Raw genomic sequence first — 24,867 nt, forward strand, 5'->3', positions numbered from 1 at the left:
GGATAGGGTTAACTTGCTGCAAGAAAGATTTAAATCAGGCATGAGGGAAAACTTTCTATTAACGTTAGCGAGCACTGCCATTGCCAGGTGAACACTACAACGCCTGAGGACTTTATGGACAGGTGAGGTGTGCACCTCTCAGAAATGATGTAACTGGAGGTGATTCTGTCGGAGGGCAGATGGACAGATCTGCTGAGCTTTCCTGGTTCCTCCTCTGCCTCCCACTCCCATGTGGTCCTGAAGGCAAAAACCCGCCAACAACCAACTCGGAGAAGCCCATTTGGACATGCCTTGTTTTCCAGCTTTCAAGACAGCACTGCCACCCATTTCACGCACTTCTTCAGCGCAACAGCAGCTCGGAACTAATCTGGGAATCTTATTTAAGCAGCGTGGAAGACCCTGGTACAACCACAGGCCTCCACCCGGGGCTGGGCCTCACCACCCCCTCCAGCCCCGACCTGCCGGGCCAGGCCGTGGAGGCGAGCCCACGCCGCCCTGGCTGCCTCCGGCCTCGCTGACAACAGCCGGGGGTGCCCTGGGCCAGCCCAGGCGCACAGGGGCGAGGCGCTGAGGCTCGCCCTTGCCCGGCCGTCCCCGGGGCCTGAGGGGGAGCACAAGGCCCGGCCGCGGAGCAGCCGTAAGGCCCCCGCTCCTCCTGGCCGGGCAACTCCCCAGCGGTGCTCCCTCAAAACCCTCCCTCGCCGCCGCCGCGCCCGGAATCTTTGCGCAGGGAGGCACGGTTTCCAGCCGGGCCAGCCGCAACGGACCGCGGTGCCCGGAAGCGGCGGCAGCCCTGTCAAGCCGCGGCCGCGGCGGCTCCACCTGCCCTTGCCCGCGGCAGCCCGGGGCGCCAGGCGCGGCGGCGGAGCCCCGGCCGGCGGCCGCGGTGCGTGCGGCTCCCCCTGGGCCCCTCCCGGCCGTTAGGATGTGGCGGACGCGGGCGGCGGCGGCTTGGTGAGCGGGGCGGGCCGTGGCAGGGGTCAGGGCGGGCGCTGCGGGCCTCCGGCGGGCCTGGCCCCTGGGGCACGGCGGCTGTGCGGAGGCAGCGGCCGCCATAGCCGCGACCCTCTCCTGCCTCTTCCGACGCCGGGGCCTCTGCTCCGGGCGCGGTGTCGGTTGCCACACGCGTCCCGGCTGAGCAGGCCCCGGGCACCCGTGGGAACGGGGTTGCCCACGGGGGAGGCCGAAGCCGCACAGCGGGTGGCGATGCGTGTATGTGTCTGTGTGTGTGAATGGCGCAGGGGTGAGCCTGTGGCCTTCTGGGGTGGGGCTGCTGCTCCCAGGCGGGGAAATTTCCCATCCTTCAGGTCCCCCGGCACCTGGGGGTGCGATGTGGAAGGGAGCTGCGTCTCCCGCATTCCCGCCCTAGGCAGTTCGGGCTGCCTTCGTGTCCAGACGTTGGCCCTCCCCAGCAGCTACCCTGTATTCCTCTTGTTTTTCACCGTTCTGCTACACGATTCCAGACAGGAGCGGTGAAACTGAATGGCCGGTAATGTCACAATGTTCCTTGGCAGATTTGGGAGCAGCAGTAGGAAAATAAGTGCTAAATGAGAAAGAAAATACCACAGTTCTTTTTGGTGGGTTACATTTGAAAGACTGCTTTGCAGTCATAGCTATTAAAAGTGTATATAACCTATCTTTACAGAAAATTTGTCCCAGCTGAGGTGGGGATTTTTTGACCTCTTAAACTGGAGCAATGTGTGTAAAATGTTAGGTATGACTTCCAGGTGGAATGCTTGGCTATCAATAGTAACAGGCCACTTTTTCTTGTTTTACAAGGCATCTATAATCTCAGTGCAATGCAAGAGTACTCAGGTTGCAGGCCTGTAATCAGGCAGATTCTAATGGCAGAGCTACTCATGTCTGGAAGGCTAACTTTTGTTACTGTTGTTAAAAACAGCTTTCCAGAGGCTTTAAATTTGGAACTCATTAAATACTTCATTTAATAGCATTGTTTTGGCGCCCTTTTCAGTCTAACTGCACTTTTCAGTGAAGATCTTAAGGTGATTTTTTTGGTCAGTATTCATCAGGAGGTTTTAGCAGCGACAGGAGAGAAGAAAGGAGAAAATTGAAGTTTTGGTATAATGATGGAGTAGTGGGTTTTTTAAATGAATTGTAAGATTTTATATGTGCAATTAAAGCAGGTAGGGTTTGAAATATGCCATAGCACTCAAAAGGCAGTTGTTGTTGATCAAGTTCTTGCCATAACAATTTGTGAGGGAACTCAATTTTTCCTTCAGTTTCAACAATCACTGTGTTTTACTGCATTCATTCTGTATTTTAAAAGAAAAATCATGGAGAAGAAAATTACATAATATTACAAAATGCCTTTAACCTAGGTGAAGACTAACAATGAGAAGTGGCTGCCATAGTATGTACTACCACTTGGTCTCTGCTGAAAATATTAAATATCTGTGTAATGATAGTGACTGCGAAATGAAAGAAATAACGGCCCAGTCATCAGCTTGCTTCATACAGACTTACCTCACCCTGATTTAAAAAATTGTCTTCAAAAGCGGGAAATAAAACGTTTCTAGTGTGGAGCACTTTCATTTTTTATTATGTAGCCACTTTTGTATTGTTACTGTCTGTGGTTAATTTCTGAGCCTCTTCTAATTCCATGTCAAAGAGGAGAAACTTGTTACTACTTCAGGGACTATTCTGCTCCTGCTTATTATGCTCTTTCTAGATACTAAGTTTGTTATTGTAAAGGCACAGCCTTCTGGATAGTTTAGTATAGCAGCAAGAGAATACCCTTCAAAATCATGGTGACTTTTATGAATGAGGACTTTCATAACAGTCAGTGGAGTTCCCTTTTTTTAAGCTTTTTATTACATTAAAGGAAATTTCTAAACATAGATCATCAGGAGAATTGGTCTTTTAAGAGAGGAAAATGTCTCAATTCACATAATTATGATTTTTAACTTATCTTCCAAAAGCTCAATTTCTGGGTCAGAAGTGCTTTTATAACAAAGTCTTCCACTTCTTTGGACATTAAAAATATGCTTGTCATGGACAATGTCATCTCTAGTACATGGAAAATCTCGAGGCAAAGAACTGTATAATTATAGAGCATGTTGTTAGAAAATGCTGTAATATTTTTCCATTTCATATGATTCACTTATTCTCTTTAAGGTCTGTTAATGTTAAATGATTTAGCATTATGGGATGAATAATTTGCTTTCTCAATAGTGTGAAGCACTTTCTTCTTTTGTATTTGTCCCCTTTGTAAGTAAGTGCACTTGATAATATTGAAAACCCTGAAAAAAACATCAAGGAACAAGCATGGGAAGAACTGTAATAAATAAGCATTTCAAGAACTGTAACTGCACTCATATTTTGCATCCAGTAAATTATTTAATATTAACCATTCTGATATGATGGTGAGACTAAAAAGTTACAGAAGAAATTGCTTTTTCCAGAGCAGTTGTCTTTTCCCTAAACTAGCAAAGCTACCTCAAAATGTTGAAGCATGCAGATTTATTCCAACCTATGTGTTTGTTTTAATGTAGGCAGGATTGATAAGGTTCCTGTGTTTTAACATGTGCTTTTCATGGCTGAGCTCTGTTTTCAGAGTCAAATCTTTCAGACTGAAATTTTCCCTCTTGCATAAATCTGAATTACTTTATTGAAGTCTTCAATAAACATGGTACAGCCATCTCCAGACGTAATCTTGTCTATGCATGACCTAAGATAAAACAATAATGCTGTAATCCTAGAACCACAGAATATTAAATGAAAGGAACTGAAAGACGTCATTAAGTATATGCTTCAACTCCAAAGGAGAATCTGCTTTGCCAAAAAAGGACAAATGTATTTTGCAAAGGAATTTTGTGTGTGTATTGTTTTTTTGAAGTTTGAAAATCCTCTACAAACTTAATGTTCTCTAAAAGTTCATTTTGAATAACAAAACAGGCCAAACTGTCAAGTTTTCTTTCATGTTGCAAGTTGATCATAGTCTTCTGTGGACTCTTAGCTCCTGTTTGCCCACAGACGTGTTACTTGCCTTAATCCAGTATGGAAGTTAAATTTAATTCATAACAGACTTCATAAATGGTATTTAAGGTTTTATTTCAGTAATCACTAGAAATGCTATACCCATTAACGATGTTTACAGCTTTTTATCTTCCTGGTAGCATAACAATGATAGCTGGAAGTTGTACATTCAGAGTGATGCTCTGATTTATCTGTAACCAGATAAAATGTAATGTGATTTGCTTCTGAGGAGGTTATTGAGTTAATGATGTGTTGAGGAAATCTGTTACTTAGAATTTTTATTTCTTTCTTTTAGTGTCATCTGCCGGAGTCTAGCAAATAGCAGCTGTGGAATAAAGAGAAAATCACCACTGCAAAACTTGCATCTTGTTTCCCGAAGTATACGTCATCCCTACTACCCAAGTTCAAAATTTCAAAGACCTCCATTAAGGATATCCATTCAGCTGTTCTCATCTCTTAATCGTCTTCCCCTACGTAAAACAAAACTTTTAGATGTAAAATATGGATACCAGTCCCACAGGAACTTTTGGCTAGCTAGACTAGCGTCAAGACTTCTCAAACTTCGCTATCTTATATTAGGATCTGCTGTAGGTGGTGGTTATACAGCTAAGAAGGTATTTATCTGTGGAAGCTATTTTATGCATTTTGTCTTTGTTGTTATTATATGTTTCAAAACAATAGTTCTTGGAATATCCAAAAAAATTACAGGATATCATTACAGGATGACAATAAAGATGAGTGAAAATGGAAAATAGATTGTTTAGTGAACTAGTTTAAAAGATCCAAGTAGTATTATTCATATCAAAAAGATGGTGGGTTAGTATGTTTTATATGTAGGTATTACTTTTCAATAGATTGCTCATATGCTTCTCTCCATACATTTCTTTTTCTATTTCTACTGTATTTTTTTCCTCTTTGTATTAGACGTATGATCAGTGGAAGGACATGATGCCAGATCTCGATGAATATAAGTGGATTGTTCCTGACTTCATTTGGGAGCTTGATGAACATATTGACTTCGGTATCACAAAAACTAAAATGCGACTCTATCTAAAGACTAGCATATGTACAACTTAAACATAAGGGTGTAGGTCCTCAGTGCCTCTCCCCAGTGCAGTAGTATCTGTATAGCTGTAATTTGAGTGAACTTGTATTGTTAGTTTGGTGTATGTATTACCAAGGTGTTCGTATCAGTGTGTTTGTAGGAAGAAATTAAGTATCGTTTAACATTGGTATTCTGTAATTCATCCTTTCATTTGAGAATGTTCTTGGTCCTTTCATATGGCCATGTAATCCCATTATTGAAAGGAGACTTGCAACATGATCAAGGGGGCTTACACAGGTTTTCATAGTATTATGCATAAAGTTCTTTCAATATAAATACAAACAGATAAGTGAAAGGTATGTATGATTAAAAGGCCAATTGAAAATGCAGAATAGTGGATCTACCTATCTACAAAATTATCTTGAAAGTACAGAAAAAAGAAAAAGAAAAATACAGATTCTGTTTTCTTGAATCTTCTGGTTACAGTAGGTATATTTTCAGATGAAAGATAGAAATCTAAAAACAAGCACTGAGTTACATCTTATATGTGCAGGGTAGTAAGGTGGTGTTCTTTTTTTAAAAAAAAAACTTTATGAAGATTTCACTACATGTATGAGTATTGCATAGATAAATTGAGAGACTGAATAACTGCGGCATGTTTTCTTGTTTTTATTGCTAGTGGACACTACATTTTTATAGTACTCTAAAGCTAATAAGTTTTTTTTAAAGGATTACAAAATTGGCTTATTTATTAAAATGAAAAATAATCTTTTCTTAAAATGTACAAGAGGTGGGCATACTTACAGTGTCACGTAATTTTAAAACATCCTCACAAATTCTGTGAGAGAATAGTGTCTGAAACGTGGTGAAATGCAGCAATAAGTTTTAGAGTATTTTAAAGTACCTGAGGCAACCAACTTAACAGGAAGTTCAAAGTCTAAAAACGCAATTGTTTTTTCGGATCTGATAATCTTTCCCAACACTAATGGGGGGAGGTGCATGTGGAAAGAAACTTTTTAATTCTTTATTTAAAAAAAAAAAAAAAAAAAAAAAAAAAGAAAAAAGCCAAAGCCATGTCCTGAAACAGTTTCTAGGTTTTACAGCCTGAGCCATTTTTGTTCACACAAATAATAGGAAAGAAAAAATACTCATTAGCTGTTGTACTGTTTTCCTAGAAAAACTTATCAAAGCCCTTCCTGATGCAGATGACCTTGCCAAACTTGTGCCTGACTTTGACAAGATTGGAGAGAGCTTCACTTCGCTGAAAGGATTTTTTTCTCCTGGTGAGAACAATTTTTCAGCTTAGTTTTAATTTTGAAAACATAGGCTATTACAAGATGAGGTTACAGGTATGACCTTAGACACTAAAAGAAAGCGGATCCTGAAAATGCATGCCTTTTCATTGAATATCTCATCTGAAAGTGTTATGGACACAGGTAAGTGTAATATATTTTTAAAAGCAAGCATTCTAGTAGCAAGTAACGAGAACCAAAATGTGAAATTGAATAGAAAACTAGAATTCTTGTACAACTCTAAACAAACAGATTGAAAGCTAGATTGCCTCAGTGAGTCCTAAAAGCTGGACGTATCCAGCTGGAATTTGGAGAAGGTGAGAATGGCATTGGACAGTGACGGTACCACAGCTGTTACAGGAGAAAAGAGTTGGATTATTAAGAATGATGATTCTTAATGTTGCAAGCATGTGGAATAAGAGATTTGTGACTAAGGTATTATCTTGGGTTGAGTGATATTTTTCATCTGGACATAGCTCCAGAAGGACTTGCTTGAAGATTTAGCTTCGGTAGGGGCTACATTTCAAAGTAGTAGGTAAGAGTTCTAAATGCTTCACAGAAAGCAGGGGAATGTTTTTTTGATTCGGTGTGCCTAGGTAGTAGTAGGCTTAGTGGTTTTCAGGTTTTGGGAGCTTTAAATAAGACATTTCTAATCGGTGGCCTTTTTAAAACTAAAAAATGATTGATTTGATCATTATATCTGACTTGCTCTTTAGCACAGCTCAAAACTTCATCCAGTGATTCTTGTAATAGAGTGAAAGATTCTTCCTATTATATACCTTAATTATCAAACTACATACATTTGTATTTGTGAAAGATTATACCTATGAGGTGTCATAGTCATTGCTCTTAAGTGTGTTTGAAAATATTTCCGTATCGGTGTGCATAAGAAGAATATTTTATTTTTCTTAAAATACTGTTAATGGTGAATGAGTTTATTCATCTTATAAACTGAACGAGCAACTAAGTAGGGATGAAATTCAACAAAGTGACAAGTAGATTACAATCTCCTATGTATTTTGGCTGTTAAAGATTTTGGCTGTTTAAAATTGTGGTGTTAGTGACTGGTATTGTGAGATGTCGCCTATTATTTGTTATCATACTCACATGGACATAGTTGACATTTATGGTTGTGTGGTCCTCCAAATGAGACAAAGATCCCTCATCTTTGTTTTGCATTTTGTTTTGTATTTATAATTTTTATTTCCCCTCTTCTGCTGATTTTTCACAGGTTACAATTTGGTTAGTGAAGTCATAGGAGCTTCTGATCTACTTCTGTTGTTAGGTGTGTAAAAGCCCTTTTTACTGCCCTTAACCTGCATCTTTAAAGTGAACTCTTAAAACACTACTATCCTAAGAGGAGTGAATATCAATGTAAACACAACTATTTACATCAATTTAATATTGAATTACAAATACCTTCCAATTATTTAAAAAATACTTAGATCCACCCCTGTGAGAATGAATAGATGAATAGTTGATATTTCTCTGCCGGAGTTCTTAGCAGATGCTTTTTATTTCAGGCATTTTCCAGAAGCTTGTTTTGAAAACCTATGCCATTACAATAGGAAAGAATATAATTTTTTTTTTTCTTGTTACAGTACCACGAATGGAATTTGTATTATCCTTTCATGTCTATCAGAAATAATTAATTTTTTAAAAGTTTTCAGAACTTTAATAGTCTAATTGAAGCTGCCCATTCCTTTACGATATAACTAATTTGAGTCACAAACTAGACATAACATTTTCAGATGAGTTTTAAACTTAATTTCTTTTTCAGTTTCTTATGGTGAATCTTTTTTGGATAATAGCAACTTCAAAGATTATTGCATTAATAATTCATAGGCATTGAAACTTTAAATTTATATTAGGTGTTGTTTGAGAATTTTTAAGTGCCTTTTGCATGTTATAATGAGTTTCTTTAATTATGTCCTAGGTTCTCCAGGAGAAACAGCATTCAGAGCTACTGACCAGGGATATGACAATGACAAACAGTACAAGAAGGTAATTACTCTCTTGCAAACCTAAAAATGTCTTGACAACAGGTAATTTTTTTAAAAGTGCTTCAATAGCTAGTTGTAGATGTTTATTTGAAGCAGCTTGAAATGACTTGAATATGCACTCCTGTTTTTAATATATACACAATACAATGATAATAAACATTTTGGTGTAAGGAAAATACAAGGCAGTCATAAAAATCTTTAGGAATTGCATTCTTAAGAAACTTTGTTTGTAATAACAGTGTAATTTTAGGTATTTTTTTGTGCATTTCCAATTTTTCTGGGCATGTTCTCAGTGGCACCTGAGCTTATAGCTTATTACTGAAGTTGGTTTAGGCTTTTATAGTTATTTTCAAGTATTTCTGCTTGCAACCTCATTTCTGTTGACATTTTCACAGTTGTGATTCTTACTTAAGGATCTCTCCCTTAATAAAGAACTTCTATTTCTTAAAGCAGTCTGTCTTTTTACTCTCTTTATTTAGAAAGCATACATCACATTTTTGTTACTGCCTTCGGGAAAAACATGTTACTGTATTTTGATAACTGAAAATTTTAGCATTTTTCCTTGAAGTAAAGAAAGTGAAGTTTAATTTTTTGCTTTCATGAATAGTAGATCTCATTTCTATTAAATTCCTAAATTGTAATGTTGCTCATTCTTTAAAAGCTTTTAATTTTTCCTGTCTATATTTCAAAATTTTCTTTAAAAAATGGAAGGAAAAAATAAGTATCAGGAATTTGTAAATTATTAAGTATTCATTTTTGCAACTGAAAACTTCTAGTGTCTGAACTATAACTGGGGCTTTTACATAAAAGATATTTCTGTATATGCAGGCATGTATACATTTATTCTACATTAGTTCTGCATGGCAATACATAGTGGAACCTGTACAAAGCTCACTTTTTACAATTTGTTTCTTCCCTTTGGAACAGTGATGGATTGCTACATGAGAAAAATTTAGCTTTTTGTTTTCTCTTTGTCAGTAAACTGTCTATTTATTATATATTGTTTTACTTTCTCTTGAGTGATTGCTTAGCACAGGTTTCACTGTTTAAAACATAAAAAATACTTTACTATTGATTTGTGGGGAAATGGCCATCTTAATTTATTGTCTTTGATAACTAAATTCACTGAGATTTTTTACTGAGTGCCAGTAATATCACTAATACTTATTCTGTTTTTTCAGATGCAGTGGTGACTGCATTTTAATGTTGCCAACAAAACTTTGGCTGTGGTACAGAAAATATCAGCCCATATTAAACCAGTACAATTTATAAAATGTAGTCTCGTGTACTAATTTTTGTTGCTCCAGTTACATCTGATATGTTATGCTTAGAAACTGTTGTTTTGCTAATTTATATGATCAATTTTTGTCGTAATATTTCGAACAAGGCACATATGAATAGCTAACATAGCATAATCACTTGGTTTATTGGCAAGCAGAATTAGTATTTTGTAGACAATGGGTTAGATGGCCTTTTTTCATTCAATGCTTTCCACTGCCAATCAATGCTAGTTTAAGAATTGTATGGATGCATAAAGTGTTGTAGCATAGTATTAAATGTGTCTGATGGCTGATGAGCTGGTTTTCTTTGTTTCCTTGTGAAAAGATAAGTAACTGGTAAAGATCTAGGAATTCCTCATTTGGAGGAGTGTTCTGTAGAACCATTACTGGGCATGGTCTTCAGACAGGTCTCTAAAAACTTCCTATAGAATGAGTGAGAAACTAGTTAGTTTACAAGATAACTTTGAGAGAGTGAACGTTGTCCCAAACACCGAATCAGGCTGTACTGCTTCTTGCCAGCTAATGAGGTGTTTATCTCATAGTCTCTCATTTAATACAAAAGGTACAACTTTTTTAAAAGAAAACAAAATTTAAATTACTGGAGTGTGCAGATAAGTAATTTTAAAAAATGGAGTTTAAATCTGTTTCTACTTGGATTAAATAAGAAATTTTGTTCTTGGAGAAAGAGGAGAGAAGATAGTTATAAAAGCTTTAGCGTAGTAAAATATTTTATTATATTGTACACGTGGGAATAGTTCAGGCTTGCACTTGAAAGGGCAGTGTTACCTTCCTAGAAAATTATCTTGCACTATCGTCTGTCTCCAAAAAAATTTCCTAAAGAGTTTCAGCTTCCTATTAAGGCAAGTGAATTCCAAAGCTTAGCCCAATTTCTAAAGAAAATTTATAGTGGTTATAGCTGCGATGAAGTGATTGTGAAAAATGTGACTTAAGTATTGATTTGGGGCTTAGAATCCAGATAAAGAAGTAATTCAAAACCAACCACACAGTCTTTTCTCTGCCTTTGGTACCTTGATAAAATCTCATGCCTTGAAGAACCTGATGCACTGTTGAGGATTTGGCAGCACGTAGACTGCCTCGCTCAGCCATCACAGGGTCACCTTCAGTCAGTGTAAGGAGTGGCACAGTAATTCTACAGCTCTTCACTACAGCTACTGCTGGAGAGTGAAAAGGAGGCTTTAGTAAGGAATATCACTTTACTCTGATTTTTTTTTTTAAACATTCTCGTTTCATTCTTTCTGGCAAGTTATGCGATAAAGTTTCCATAATTTTCTCTTTTCTATTCATAGCACCATTATATTCCCAACTTAATTCCCAGTTTCATGTTATAGGTACTCTGGATAAAATTGTGACATTTATTCAAATTTTTAGAAATTGATCTCTTTACCTTCCTCATCATTTTCACCCCTTTACATCCCTCAGCAATTATTAATTATTGTGGCTCAGCTTTTCTCATGAACAGTCACACTGAAGTCAGTGGGAAATAGTGGAAGGAGTCGAGGCGTGCAAAAAGACAGGGCTTTGGTTGCTCGTGAAAATGTGACACAAATACTTTAGTCATGAGGAACTTTTAAATTAAAGAGATAGTCATACTCAACTGAAGTACAACATATTAACTTTTAATGTAAAATGATGTATATTTTTTAAAGCCTATGCACTAACAATGTCAGCACTTGTTTTGCCTTATTTTATTTATTGTGCCTTTTTTATTTGTTGTACCTATATTCTCATGATGACTTTGCAGGGTTTGTGCCACTGTGTTGTTGTCAACTAGTGGTATTCCCCTTTATGTTGTTTCTTCGATAATGATAATAATAATATAATGATTGTAAACAATTAAGTTTTTGAAATCCCATTAATTGATCAATGTAGATTTTTCTAGATAAAATTCTTTAAAATAAATACAGTTTTACATTGGAATGATTTATGGGGGGGGGGGGGGGGGGAACAGTGGTAGTGTCCAATGACAGAGAGATGTAAACATTTTTGTTTGTGTCCTGGTTCATGCCAGCTTGGGTGTTGGTGTATAGTTCTGTGCTATTTAAGGTTCTTGATATTTTTTTAATTTATTTTTTTTATTCAAACCTATAAAGTAAGAAATGGAAAATAAACCTATAAAGTAAGAAATAAAAAATAAAGGAAATAAGATTAACTGACATACACAAAGAAGAAAGTGTAATTGAGAAGCTTTTTAAATCACTGTATTTTTTTACTTGAATATTTTATTAAATGGGGTAATAGTTGAAAAGGGCTTTTCATACTTCACTATGGATTAAGGGTCACATGGACCAGATGTCTTAGAAAGTAATTGCACATTAAATAGTTACATTTGGTGACTTCAAACATCTGTTATAGTGCCTGTTTAAATGTTAAAAGGCCTTCATGGCAGGTTTTGTTCAAGTGTTCTTTCTTGTATTTTCTTGACCCATAGCATAATTTTTAAAAGGACTGTGTCAGGTCATATTGAGAGTTTCCTTGTTTGTGAAATGGCAAAATATTATTATTGTTCCTCGAATACAAAGTGTAGCCGTGAGGCTATCTCTCCTTGCTGTTACATAGAAATGAAATCTTTTGTTTCGCCTGATTTCTTGGCACAGTTCTAATGCGTTTGCTAGTCTGGCAATACAGAAATTTTTTTAATTTTAAAATGGTTCAGTAATATACAAATGTTAAGATTTTTCTATTCTTGAAATGTTGTACAAATCACTATTTACCAAATGTTTATATTTGGTCATTTGATTGTCTCTCCTTTTATCCATTCTCTCCTATATTGTTTATCCTTATGTGTACATGCCTGTGTGTGTATTTCGTGCAATAAATGTATAACTTGATGGTAGATGTCTTGAATTCTTACACCAAACTTCTATTTCAAGATTTGTTCTGATTCCTGTAGTGCATTTTTGAAACCTTTCATTTCACTGAGTGTTTTCTTAGAAGAAGATCTAATATTTTTTAAAGATCTGTATTTAAATAGTTTGTTTATACTTCTGTCTGCGTTCTCTGAAATAAATTGTACATAAAGTTCCAGTAGATGCTGGCATAGTATCTCTAAACTGATTTTGAAAGACAGCCTACCATTACAAGAATATTTGGTGTGGGGGGAGAAGAGAAGAAGACTAAGCTTTGTGGAAATGCTGAATAAGTAAAGGAATAAGCATCAAATTGCAGGGATTTTGAAGTGATCAGGGAGGATAATGACAGTATGAATTTAAACTGCAGTGTGTTACAGGAGTGGAGACGGGGCTTTTTCTTTCTTTATGCTCTAGAAACTATTTTGCTTCTCCTAGTTTGAAAGTCAAGTAGCAGGCAAAATTATCTTTCTATAAACTGTGTGCATTGCTGAGAATAAGAAGAAAATGAGAACTTTCATATTACTGACAAAGTTGAGCCTATTAGCTGTTGTGCGCAACTTTGTGTATCCACAAAGTTGTGTGCGCAACTTTGGATTTGAACATCCAAAACACTCTCTTTAAATACGTGCATGGTTGTGAAAAATTGCTGATACTTAAGAACTTCTGGTGTGAATAATTTAAATTGAATCCTGAAACTTTTGAGAATATTTTAAAGCCAGGGTAGTTGAATTTTTTTAAGATTTAGATGCTTAAAGTTGAATATAATTATAAAATGTAGCTAAATGTTTATTGTTTTGTTCTACCTGGATTTGCAAAATGCATGGTTTTGCTGGCTATATCCACTCCCAGCTAGCTAGCAAGAGATCTTGCTAATGAAATTTCACTTTTGTTTGAACTGACCCATTCATACCTGTTTTTCATCTGTCTTTGTCATGCCCTTTGGTTTAACTTTGTTCTCCTTACACCCCAAATTTTTCCTCTCCTTTTTATTGTAAACTCATGGCAGGGCCTACTTGGTGAACTCATTCTGTTACAACAACAAATCCAGCAGCATGAAGAGGAAGCACGCAAAGCCGCTGGCCAATATAACATGGGCTCTTCCCAGCAGAAACGAAAGGTGATGGCTTAAGGGACAATATGTACTGTATTCACACTAATCAAATACTTCAGCCTTCTGCATTTGACCTAGAAAAATTTAACTAATTAAATCATGGGCCTAAATAATTATTACAGCCAACTTCATTGCAGTGCTCTTTCATAGTAGTCCTCTCTCAGTTTAACCAAGTTGCATTTAAAGCATAGTGTTAAGTGCTGAACAAGTACTTTGTGTCACTTTGAAATTGTATGTTCTCTGCCTCTATAAAAACTGTTATTTAAAGTTCATACATTAAAAATGCATTTAAGGAAAGTACGTTGAATAAATGTCAAGTCTGTTTTCTCTACTGTTGCTTGCTCACTGTAGCCCTATCTTGTAAGAGTATAGCTTTTTACAGGCAATATATCTCTGGGAACATTTTTTCCTGCTTTATACTGTTACCAATCTGAAAATGACAGCAACTCCTTAGAAACAATTTTGCATAGACAATTAAATGCTGCTGTTAGTAACAGTCTCTACTGTATATTCATCAAAGGTATTCCTTTGTCGATTTTTCCTCTTAAAGCACAGTTTATAGTGATATGTTGTGGTTGTTGAACACCTGCACATCGCTTTACTTACTGAATTTAAGCTCTGATCATTTTATTCATTATTATATGGCTGAGATGAATTGGAAATGCTTCCTAAATTGGGATATTTTAGTTGTCTAATGTGTTACAATCCATAATTCTTAACCATATTGTGTTGTTGGTTGCTTCTGTGTCCTCAAAAAATCTTTCTGATTACTCATGTTTCTCAACAGCTTTGGAATTGAGCACTGGATACAGAACTTAATCTTCTTTACATCTGAAGATAACTCCCACAGAAAGAGGAACCCAGTAAATGTGAATTAAACTTTTAGACATAATTGCATAGCTGCAATTGTCATGCTTTTTAGTCCATCAACAGAGTAAATCACTTTGTTCTCTGAAACTAAAGTAGCATTTTAAATTTAAATATTTTACTTTCTTGCCATATTATTTTTTTATGGTTTAGAGTTACAACCCCTGGCCACTCTAAAGTGCTAATCTTCCTTTAATTTTAAAAAAAAAAAAAAAAAAAGTGAATGGCAATTTTTCCTCGTATTTCAGTTTTCAAATTTTTTTTGTTAATATTCTCCCTGGATTTCAAATAACACTTATGTATTCTGTCCTCAGTTATGAATCTAGGCATTGTATAACTAAATATAATGGAAATGCAATTATTTTAGATTATTTTATCTCAAAAGCTGTCCTACAAATGTTCTCACATTCATTTCCTTCCAGATGTATATTTTAATAGGAGAGTAAAGATGTCTTCAGTGGTCTAAATATTCTCTATTTGTTCAGTTACTCTTTTTTTTAATAAAGAGAACTCCTTCAGCCGCTGTCAGATTGTATACAGTTTATTGAGAGAGCTGAAGTATGCAATAGTAGCTTGAAGTTTATAATAAAATATATGAAGATGTAAAAGTTACTGGTAAAGGCAATACAATAGTTGATATATAAAAATGTATCAGCCTAATAGACACAATCAGGAAAAAAAATGAGCTTGATTTTAAATTTGTTTCTGATTGCAATTCTACCTTGTCAGTACTTTCTTGCAACTAATTCTACAATTCCCAAGCTGTGAAATCGCTGTAAGAGCTATCTTTGTAAATGTTATCCTGACCCCCAAGGCAGGTGCTCTGTGTTTTCTGAGTGTTGAAAGTCTAACTGCCCTTGCATATAAAAAGTTTTAATTTAGCATGCCAGTGTGCTGTTTGGCATACATGCCTGATGACAAGGAATGTGTCTTGTTTGTCACACTAATCTTTTTGCTTGAAACAAATTGAAAGAGATGGTAAACTGTTTTAATATCTTGATATGAAGATATAACTTAAAGATTCCAATCATTGATCCAGATTCTCCTTTGGAAGAAGAAATTGTTACTGTCATTGAAATAAGTCATTGCATGCCCTTTTGACAGGGCATAAACTAACCTTGTTTACTTTTTAACTCAGTTGGCTTGCTTGCCTGTCTGCTGGAGAACATGATCATTTCATTTCCATTCTTGGAAGTTGTGTTGCCCGATTTACTTGCACATTGTCCATTTTAATTTAATTACTCAATATTAAATCTGCTTCAGTTGTCAATTGAGTAACAGTAAGAACTGTCTCACAAGCAGGAGAGGGTATTAAAAACAAAAATGTAATTGTTTCCTGTTGATTTTTTTTGTCAGCCTTTTGATAAATATTTAGCAGTATAATTGATTAGTCTTGTATAGCTGTGCTGTGCATGGCTGCTTCTTATATGCATTTTGTCTGGGCCTTTATTTTCATTTATATTACTGGAAATCATTATAGTTCTTCTGTAGATGATCAATTTATAATTATTTATAGTCTGGTTAGAGAATATACAAACCCAATAACCGTGGTTTCAAAGGTACAGAATTTTCAGAGGCACGTACTTATTTTATACAATGTGTGACAAAGGTTGCTGGAAAGCAACCACTGTGCAAAATGAGTAACTCTATAAGGAGCTTCCGGTGGTCTTGGTAAGCACGTGTCTGCATCTTTGTGCGCAGAAACCCTTGATTAAAAATGGCCCTACAGTTTTCCCATAACTCTTTATGGTGGCAATGGGGAAAGAAGGAGGCATCTTGATGTACAAACCATGCTGAACTGGATTAAACAAATATTGATGTGTCTATACAGAGATATTTTCATAGTTGATTTTTTTGTGAGTAGAAATCATAGATTAGTCATATGTAACTTAGTACTTCAGATTATTATGATAGTTTTAGCTTTTATTGGCAACTTAAACATTTTTAGCAATATTATGAATTACATGTTCAAAATATTGTATGTACTAACTGCAGCTAAACATTCAAAGCACACCTGAACCAAATGCTGAAGCATATACATCATTCTAGAGCTGGTCGTTGTTTTTGACATAACTAACCTAATTGTCCTTGTTAGAATGAATCATCCAGTGCTAGATAATTCTTTGCTTCAGATCTTGCAACATGTAACAGTGTGCAATATTTTTGCTTACTGTGTTTAATGTAGGTATACTGTACATAAAAGACAGCGCTCATGTGGTTAGAGGTAATCTGTGTATAAGTATGTACTTTAAAGACGCAGCTAGGCCCCAGAAGTGCTTTCAGGAACAGCTTGCTTAAGAGCAGAGAGCAGGAAAATCTTAACTGCTTTGAAAATCTGCACTGTGTGGAAACACTTTGTTTTCCTTTTCTTTCATTTTCTTGCTTCTGAGTCTCCACAGCATTCACTTTGCCCTTCTATTTTTATTTTCCCCTTATGTCTCTGAGGTGTTTAAAGTGTGCGTATATGTAAATGTTTATTTACATATACCACCCTGTGGCTGCATGCATCAGGTTGACAGTGTGCTAAACTAACCCTGTTTCTGATGCCATTTTGCTATCACTGAACTACTTAACAGAAATTAAAAGGAAGTCAGTTTACAGGACTTCCTCTTTGCTGTTTATGAATAAGAAAATAATTGTATACAGATGGAAGTGTCAGCTTGGATTGCTTTTTCTATAAAGTGCAGGCCCGACCTTGTATATTACAGGTTTAATAGCTAAATAATATCAATCACTATGAATAACTGGAATTTTTACTTGTTTAATCTGTAACAACTGGTGTGAAATTATATTAACTAAATTGATTTGTGTCTAAATGACAGCTGTCCTCTGCATGTTAGATAATATGCTCTTTCTGATAAGAAGCTAACTTGAGTTGTAAATGTCACGAGCTTTATTACATGAGCTTTATTTAAATATTGAAGCTTTTACCTATATCATTCCTTCCATAATCATTTTATATTATAATTTTTTCCTAAATTTAATATTTCATCAGTGAACCATTAGATTTTGTTGTTTGTAAATATTTACATCATATGAATTTGTATTGCATCATTTATGCTTTTGTCTTGCCTTTGTGTTATTTAAAAAGGGATTGTTTTGAACAACTTTATTACATCTTGATGAACCTATTTTAAGAATATTTGAGTAAGAATGGCTCTAATTGCCCGATCTTATTACTTTTATGCCTTGAACTTCAAAATGTTTTGTATTATTATATCCTAATTTTTCCAGTTTTTAATGTAATTTAAATAATTCTAAAATAACCCTTCAAGACTGTCCTGACTAAATACAATTTATGAAGTTGTGCATGCATGTTTAGGATTATTATTCTGAAAAACAAATATGAAATAAGAATCCCCTTGAAGCTTCAGGAGTGAGTACTCACCTGAAAGTAGATTCTGTAGCAAGCAGGTGTTTTAGTGATTGTATCCCATTAAGATCATGCTAATTCAGGAAATGAACATAGGAGATCCTGAGAGTTTGATCACTAAAACTACATTTGACGCAGTGGCCAGAAAACTCTAAGCACCATATAGAGTTTTGCTTTTCCCTAAGCCCACTTTCCTAGTATTAAGTCTTGAAGGGTTAATTTTTGCATTTGCATGTACTGGAATTTAGACATTTTTTTGATGTGAATCTCCTGTTGCAGATGGAACTTTCCATCAGCATTAAATCTCAAATGCTAACTGAAGAATTTTACTTGCTTTTAAATGCATGTAAAGTCAATTTTCTTATCTGGGATGAAGCTTTCAGTTTGTGATTAGGTTACTTGCAGTGGATAAACTAAACAATGTGTTAGTAGCCATGATTATTTTTCTTCGTAGGTTTCTGACAAAGAGAAGATTGATCAACTTCAAGAAGAACTTTTGCGCACTCAGGTAACTTTTCTGAGTTACTGATGTTTTAAGTAGAGATTTGTGTGCGGCAGACTCAGATTTACTAGACAACAGCACACCTGAAATATAAGATATTTGGGAAGAATGCAATGCTTATTTCAATCTTTGAGTTTATCAATACAGAGTTGACTGTGTTGGCACAGACCAAAGGTCAGTCTAGTCTGTTCTTTCTCTGACAGTGACTGACAGAATGCAAGAGGGGAGTGTGAGAATAGGGCAAATGTGTAATCATACTTTCCCAAAATACTTTCCTTGCCTTCAGTGCTGTATATTCCTGAAATGTAAAGTTAGCCCAAGAGTGTTCCGTAAATACAATGGTGATATTCCAGTTTTTAACTTGTTATGCATGCTAACTTTACTCCTAACATTCTACAGTTCTCTTTTATAACTTCAGTGCTACTAAATATATCTGTGATGTCTTGTATGTTTAAATGGCATATTTGTTGCAGAAAGGAAATAAGTTTACTTATTAAGGAGTTACATTTTAATCCCTTAATCTAGGAAACATCATTTCTAGTAAGGTAAAGAAGCTTTTAAGTGCATTTGCTGACCAAATATCAGAGCTCCAAGAGGAAAAATAGACATCATATGGGATATGTGGGGTGAGACATTCCGATTCTAGTACAGTGGCATTCAGGAGAACCAAAGTATCTTTTTTGTTTTCTTCCATCAAGAAAAATAATTGCAGTTATAATGCTGGAGTTGTATATAAGCCATGCAGTGTTCATCAGAATCTGTTTTGTGAAGCAGTAAGCAGTTCTTTCAATTAAAGCTGATTCTATGATTGGACTATTTGGTATAAAAATTGCTGTGGGCAGATTAAAAGCTTTTTCTCTGCCCCATTTGGGATTTAAAAGAACATTTAATCCCTTTAAGAAACTGAAGAGGATGGTGCTGTTCAGAGTGATGTCCTTCAAAAAAAAATTATCAAAAATTGAATTTGAACAATAATGACAGCTGTTGGTAGGATTTCTCAATATACATTTCTAAAAAACACTGCTTCACAAAACTCAAGCCACTTTCAATTTCTGAAAGTCTTCCATCTAGTTCAGTTGTTATAATTTAATATGGTCTGAGACAAGATGTGCTTTTGCAAGTGAAATGCTGTTTTCAGTATTTCCTCTGTTACTTCTGTTAAAGAGAAGCCTGCTTCATTAGCTGGCAGAAAAGGAAAAGATCTACAGAGATCAGCTTTAGGATCACTGCTTTTCAAACTGGCCTTTTAAAAAGTGCATGGCCTAACTTCAGAGGGCCTAGGAGTTCAATAATAGACATCTGGAAAACCCATTTTTTAACATGAATTTCTGTATATAGTCAATGTGCATACATGTTACTTTGTTCCCCTTACATAAAACTTATACTTATAACCTGACAAGGTTAAAATAGTAATAAATTTAATACGCTTGCGTCCTTGATAGAAGATATAGGAGCATTCATTATTTAAGAACAAAGTCACAAAAATAAAACCATTTTCATATTCTCTGAAATCTGGTCTTGCATTCAGTAGCTAATTTAAGAATTCCCTGCATCAGCTCAACTGAGGAGTGTTTCCAGCCCTTCTGGGGGGTAGCTTTCATAATATTGGGCAATACAGTGTGCAGCTACAGATCTGGTTTACAAAGAAATATGTCATCCCTTAGGCAGTCCTTACAGAGCAGGAACCATGATTCCTCAGCTGTATGATTTACAGTTCTTTTTTAGACAGCAGCACTTTTTCCTCCTAGGTGTGTTGCCTTACAACAAACTTATAAGGGTTTCATATATTAGACCTTAATGGGACTTTTCAGTGCAAATGTGGTATAAGGTCGGAGTCCTTCCTGTCTCATTAATTGACTGGAACTTCACCAAATCTCATTCCAACAAAGTTTTAATCTCCTTAATTAGCAAGGCAGAACTAGTTATTTTTAAGCTAGACTTTTTTTCAGGGTTGATGCATATCAGTCATATTAGTCATTACTTTGGTTTGCTTGCCTACTTTTCTTAAGTTAATGTATAATTAATCTTTTGTTGTATCTGTAGGCTTCTAAATTGATTGGCTCTTTGGCTCAGACAAATTATTTTGATATGGGGGTTTGTAACCTCTTTATATATTTGCTAGTTTTGAAAGCATTTATTACTTACCTTTTTTTATAACAGCTTGACATTTGATTTGTTCTTAAAAGTACACTCAGGCCAAATACATTTCCATGTCATAGAAAACAGTTTTCAGAGTAGGTATCAAAACTATATTCATGTCTCATCTTCAGAGGACTATCATAATCTTCTTCTAAACAGGACTGAGCTGGTACAGTTGTTTCTTGAACTGAAGTTGTATACTGAAGAATGGGTCTAAACTAGGCTTGCAAATTCACATTTAAGCCCTGTGATCTTTTTGATTGAATAGCCAATTCCCACTGATGCTGATTTCTGTCTGACTGCATATGTGTAGCTCCTTTGAAAATTATGCTTGCTTAAGATGCTTAAAGATTGATTTATGTATCCCCAAGTTTGAACATTGTGGTCTTATTAAAAATTTTGATGCAAAGATGTGTTGCTGAAAAAAAAAATTCCAACAGTCTTCTCTTGATGGCTTTGTATTTTAATAAACTGTAGTGATTACAAAGGTTTCTATATTTTTGAAAGACTTACCTGGAGGATAATGTATTTTTCATAGGTAAAACTTCGCTCATGTGAGTGTACTATTTCCGTAATTTCAAGAGTATATTTGTACCACTGTTTTGTAGCTCAAATACCAAAGAATGCTTGAGCGATTAGAGAAGGAGAACAAAGAATTAAGAAAATTGGTACTGCAAAGAGATGACAAGGGAATTCATCAGAGGAAGTTAAAGGTACTTATGTGTTACAAATCAGCATAGAAATGTAATTATGCCATATTTTCCATGATGCTATTCTGAATTGTATTTGTTATATATGAACTTTTAACGTTTGTTATATCTATGCTAATTTTTGACATATTAAGGCTCTTATACATCTCCTTTTTTTGTTTGTTTTTTAACTATATAACTTTTGAAAATAGCTTCAGTTGAAGAGCACAAAGGGGTTACCAGGCCTAACTAAATCACTTACCTAAGTAAGTGGGAAATGTGGATTGGCTTCTTTGATGTAGCTTCACTGTATTTGCTAATAAATGTGCTTCCAACTCTTCTTACACACACAGTCTGGTATTTTGTGCTTTGTCATGGGTCTTACTGAGTTTAGTAGGAATATAGTTATGAGGTCAGGAAACATCTTTTAATGGCTTTGTATGAATCCACAGAGATTGAACTAAGCGTGCTTTTGCTTTTGTCTGCCAACATCCTGAGCCTTCTAAAAATGGATGTTTTCTGCCTCTCTCTGTGTCACTTGCTGACCAGTATGGATCTTCCTCTTTCCTCTGGGAACTGGAAGATAAGGAGTTCCTATTTTTACAGAATGAGGTTGATAGCTCTATACCCTTCTTAATGCTTACTGTTCATCAATGTTCATCGAGCTGAAAATGTAAGTCTAGATGTTTAATCGAAAAAACTTAATTCAGCTTCTTAACTTGGAAACTGTGAAGTCTGAGTGCTGTTCTCTTGTGATGTATGTAAGAGCTCTCATTTTGCTCTTTCAGCAAGATGCATCTGCAGCTGCAGTATTTTCATCCACAGAAGGCAAGGGATGACTTTACTTTGGTATTGTACTTCATAAAATAGATCTGTGATGTGGTATAGACAGTTTAGGTTTCAAACCATCAAGAGAGAATAAACACATTTTTACAGATGAGTTTACAGAGTATACGGATGAAGTAGTCTGAAACCCAGTCTTTGTTCTGTTAATTGGCTGTGTTTTCTCTCTCTACTTTTTTTTGTAGAAATCGTTGATTGATATGTATTCTGAAGTACTCGACATCCTGTCTGATTATGATGCCAGTTATAACACTCAAGATCACCTGCCTCGAGTAAGCAGATAAAGAATTCAAGGCTTTTTACTGAAACACCAGTCTTATAATTGACTAGAACATTTAATTATATTCCAGAATAATCCAGAGTTAGTGCTAGGCTATTTTATTGTAACTCCAGGGTTTTTGCTTAAGACATGTTCTCCATTTTAAATGCAACAAGAGAATTTTGGGAACAACCGATGTAACTATGTTAAGTCTGCCTTGGCTCGTAGATAAAACCCTGTCTAGATCCAGATATTGCTGCTATGCTCAGCTTTCATTGTAAATGGTTTCAATGAGGGCACCCCAGCCTTCTCAGCAGTGTAAAATGACTATTGTTTCCTGGTGTGTACCAGCGGAGCTGAGAAGGTAAGGTGCCCCGGCTAACTCCCCACAGTAGTGCTGCTGTCGGAGGGGGGAGTGTGAGAAGGGGTCTGGCTAGCCTGACTGCTGGTGTAGGGGAGAGCCAGGAATGCTTCCTGCTTGCATGACCACCTGTAGCACTGGTGGCTTCTATAGGAAGCCAGTAAGATGGGGAAGTGACAGCAACTACATCAGAATTCAGCCTTCTCCAGGCAGAAGCAGCATCTACCAGATGAGTAGTCTCCAGTGTTTCGCCTGCTGAAAGGATTTTGTGTAAGGAGAGAACTGCCTACCATGAGAACAGCAAGCCCTTGCACTCTTCATTAGGTGGCCTGGCAGGTTAGGCCTGTAGGGTGCCTTGTGGAGTGTGCTGTCTTAAGCACAAGTCAATTTTTTTTGCACGACTAAAAGTTAGCATTTATTCGAGGATTCCATATTTAAACCAATGCATTTATTGTCAAACATAATACAGCCAGCATTAATACAGATTAACATCTTTTTAGTCACCTTTTCTCTAAGCTTCCAAAATGTCCTGCTGAAAGCCAATGGCTGTTTAAACTTTCTCTTAAGGTGGTGGTGGTTGGAGACCAAAGTGCAGGAAAAACCAGTGTGTTAGAAATGATTGCCCAAGCCCGCATATTTCCTCGAGGGTCTGGGGAGATGATGACACGTTCCCCTGTTAAGGTAAGAAACATCGTAATCTCTGAATCAGCATTTGCTGTGTTGTTCTCCCTCTGATTATGCCATTAATTGAAGTATATGTGAACATTCATTTATAAAATGGCCTCTAAGCAAGTGAGTTGTTGCAGTCAATGACAAAACTTCTGCAGGCCTATATATGATCCATATATACTATCAGAGTAGTAGTAGTTCCTACTATAAGTAGTCCAGTGTTAAATAAGCATTACATGTAGTTGTATGCTTGCAGTGGGAAGTATACATATGCTATGTACTTCTCGTGTTTCTCTCTGTTAGATTTACCATACTCTCTCATATAAGGCTTTTACCATTTAGGTAACTCTTAGTGAAGGTCCCCACCATGTGGCTTTATTCAAAGACAGCTCTCGGGAGTTTGATCTGACCAAGGAAGAGGATGTAAGTACAGAGAAGTGACTGGAAGTTAATGTGACTTTTGTTAATTCTCTGAAAAATGTTGTGTCTTTGTGGGCTGTTAGCCTCTGTTTAATTTGAGTGAAATATGTTTAGTGGGGCAAGGCGTTATATTAGTTATTAAATTATCTCTTAGTATGTTTTTTGGCTGTCACTGAAGTGGGTAAAATGTAGGAGGAGCCCTTGTGCCAAGACATTTTTTGGAGTATTCAGGGGTCTGCAGGTAATCTTTCATTTAGCACCCCATTTACCAGACTTAGTTATTCAAGCATTTGAGACAGTATTTATAAACAAAGGTCTTAATCCCTAAGTAAACTTTTTTTACTTATGTTGGTGATTTTTCTTCTAACATGATTATAAGGAGTTTTATATTTGATATTTTGCTTTTCTCAAAACAGCTTGCAGCTTTGAGAAATGAAATAGAAATCAGAATGAGAAATAGTGTGAAGGAAGGGTGCACTGTTAGCACTGAGGTAAGACTTGTCAAATATTTAGTGACAAATATCTGTACATGTATATTTTTGTAAGTATTCTTCAAATAGGAGACTGGTGAATCCCATTTGTGTATACGTAATATTTTGCACTACACAAAGTGTATTTGGACAGTTAAAATCAGTTTTATATCACAATTACATGCACATAAAATTGGACTTCCTATTTAAAATTACAGCTTGTTGCTGGTTTAAAGCATATGTGTGTGTAAATACGTGTTTATATAATTTTATATATGTGTTTGTGTATGTAATTATATACAAAGTAGGTGTGTGTATAAACCTTTAATTTCGATTTTACTTCACAGACCATCTCCTTAAGTGTGAAAGGTCCTGGTTTGCAGAGAATGGTATTGGTTGATTTACCTGGAGTCATTAGTGTAAGTATGCAATGCAATAAAAAAAAAAAAATCTTTAAGGCATGTAAGTGAGGTAGTTTTATTGGCGGGAACATTAGCTGTCGTTTTTCTTTTTTACATCTTTCTGTTTTCTTTTTTCCTTTAAATATATATCTCCATATACGTATTAAAGACTGTGACATCAGGTATGGCTCCAGATACGAAGGAAACTATCTTTAGCATCAGCAAGGCCTACATGCAGAATCCTAATGCCATCATCCTTTGTATTCAAGGTAATAAG

General features: G+C 36.1%; 2 protein-coding genes across 5 annotated transcripts in view; one reads left to right on the plus strand and one right to left on the minus strand.

Annotated features, from left to right (window-relative positions):
* Positions 1-761: 761 nt before the first annotated feature.
* Positions 762-24,867, plus strand: part of OPA1 (OPA1 mitochondrial dynamin like GTPase) — a 59,558-nt gene continuing 35,452 nt past the window's right edge. The window contains exons 1-15 of one of the 4 annotated variants that reach the window (XM_075507168.1): positions 762-954; positions 4,292-4,610; positions 4,921-5,017; positions 6,217-6,324; positions 7,565-7,618; positions 8,270-8,337; positions 13,493-13,603; positions 18,292-18,345; positions 21,087-21,191; positions 22,196-22,282; positions 23,198-23,311; positions 23,642-23,722; positions 24,136-24,210; positions 24,537-24,608; positions 24,760-24,859. In XM_075507168.1, coding sequence (XP_075363283.1) covers positions 926-954; positions 4,292-4,610; positions 4,921-5,017; positions 6,217-6,324; positions 7,565-7,618; positions 8,270-8,337; positions 13,493-13,603; positions 18,292-18,345; positions 21,087-21,191; positions 22,196-22,282; positions 23,198-23,311; positions 23,642-23,722; positions 24,136-24,210; positions 24,537-24,608; positions 24,760-24,859 — 1,474 coding nt within the window. In that variant the 5' untranslated portion in view covers positions 762-925. The remainder of the gene's footprint in view (positions 955-4,291; positions 4,611-4,920; positions 5,018-6,216; positions 6,325-7,564; positions 7,619-8,269; positions 8,338-13,492; positions 13,604-18,291; positions 18,346-21,086; positions 21,192-22,195; positions 22,283-23,197; positions 23,312-23,641; positions 23,723-24,135; positions 24,211-24,536; positions 24,609-24,759; positions 24,860-24,867) is intronic. The other 3 variants (XM_075507171.1, XM_075507169.1, XM_075507172.1) reach the window with 3 other exon arrangements.
* LSG1 (large 60S subunit nuclear export GTPase 1) overlaps positions 1,356-24,867 on the minus strand; it is a 352,612-nt gene continuing 329,100 nt past the window's right edge. The window contains exon 15 of the transcript XR_012776447.1: positions 1,356-1,365. The gene's annotated coding sequence lies outside the window, so the exon portion shown is untranslated. The remainder of the gene's footprint in view (positions 1,366-24,867) is intronic.

Source organism: Mycteria americana, chromosome 7 (assembly GCF_035582795.1).
Source record: "Mycteria americana isolate JAX WOST 10 ecotype Jacksonville Zoo and Gardens chromosome 7, USCA_MyAme_1.0, whole genome shotgun sequence".
In the NCBI taxonomy this organism is placed as follows: domain Eukaryota; kingdom Metazoa; phylum Chordata; class Aves; order Ciconiiformes; family Ciconiidae; genus Mycteria; species Mycteria americana.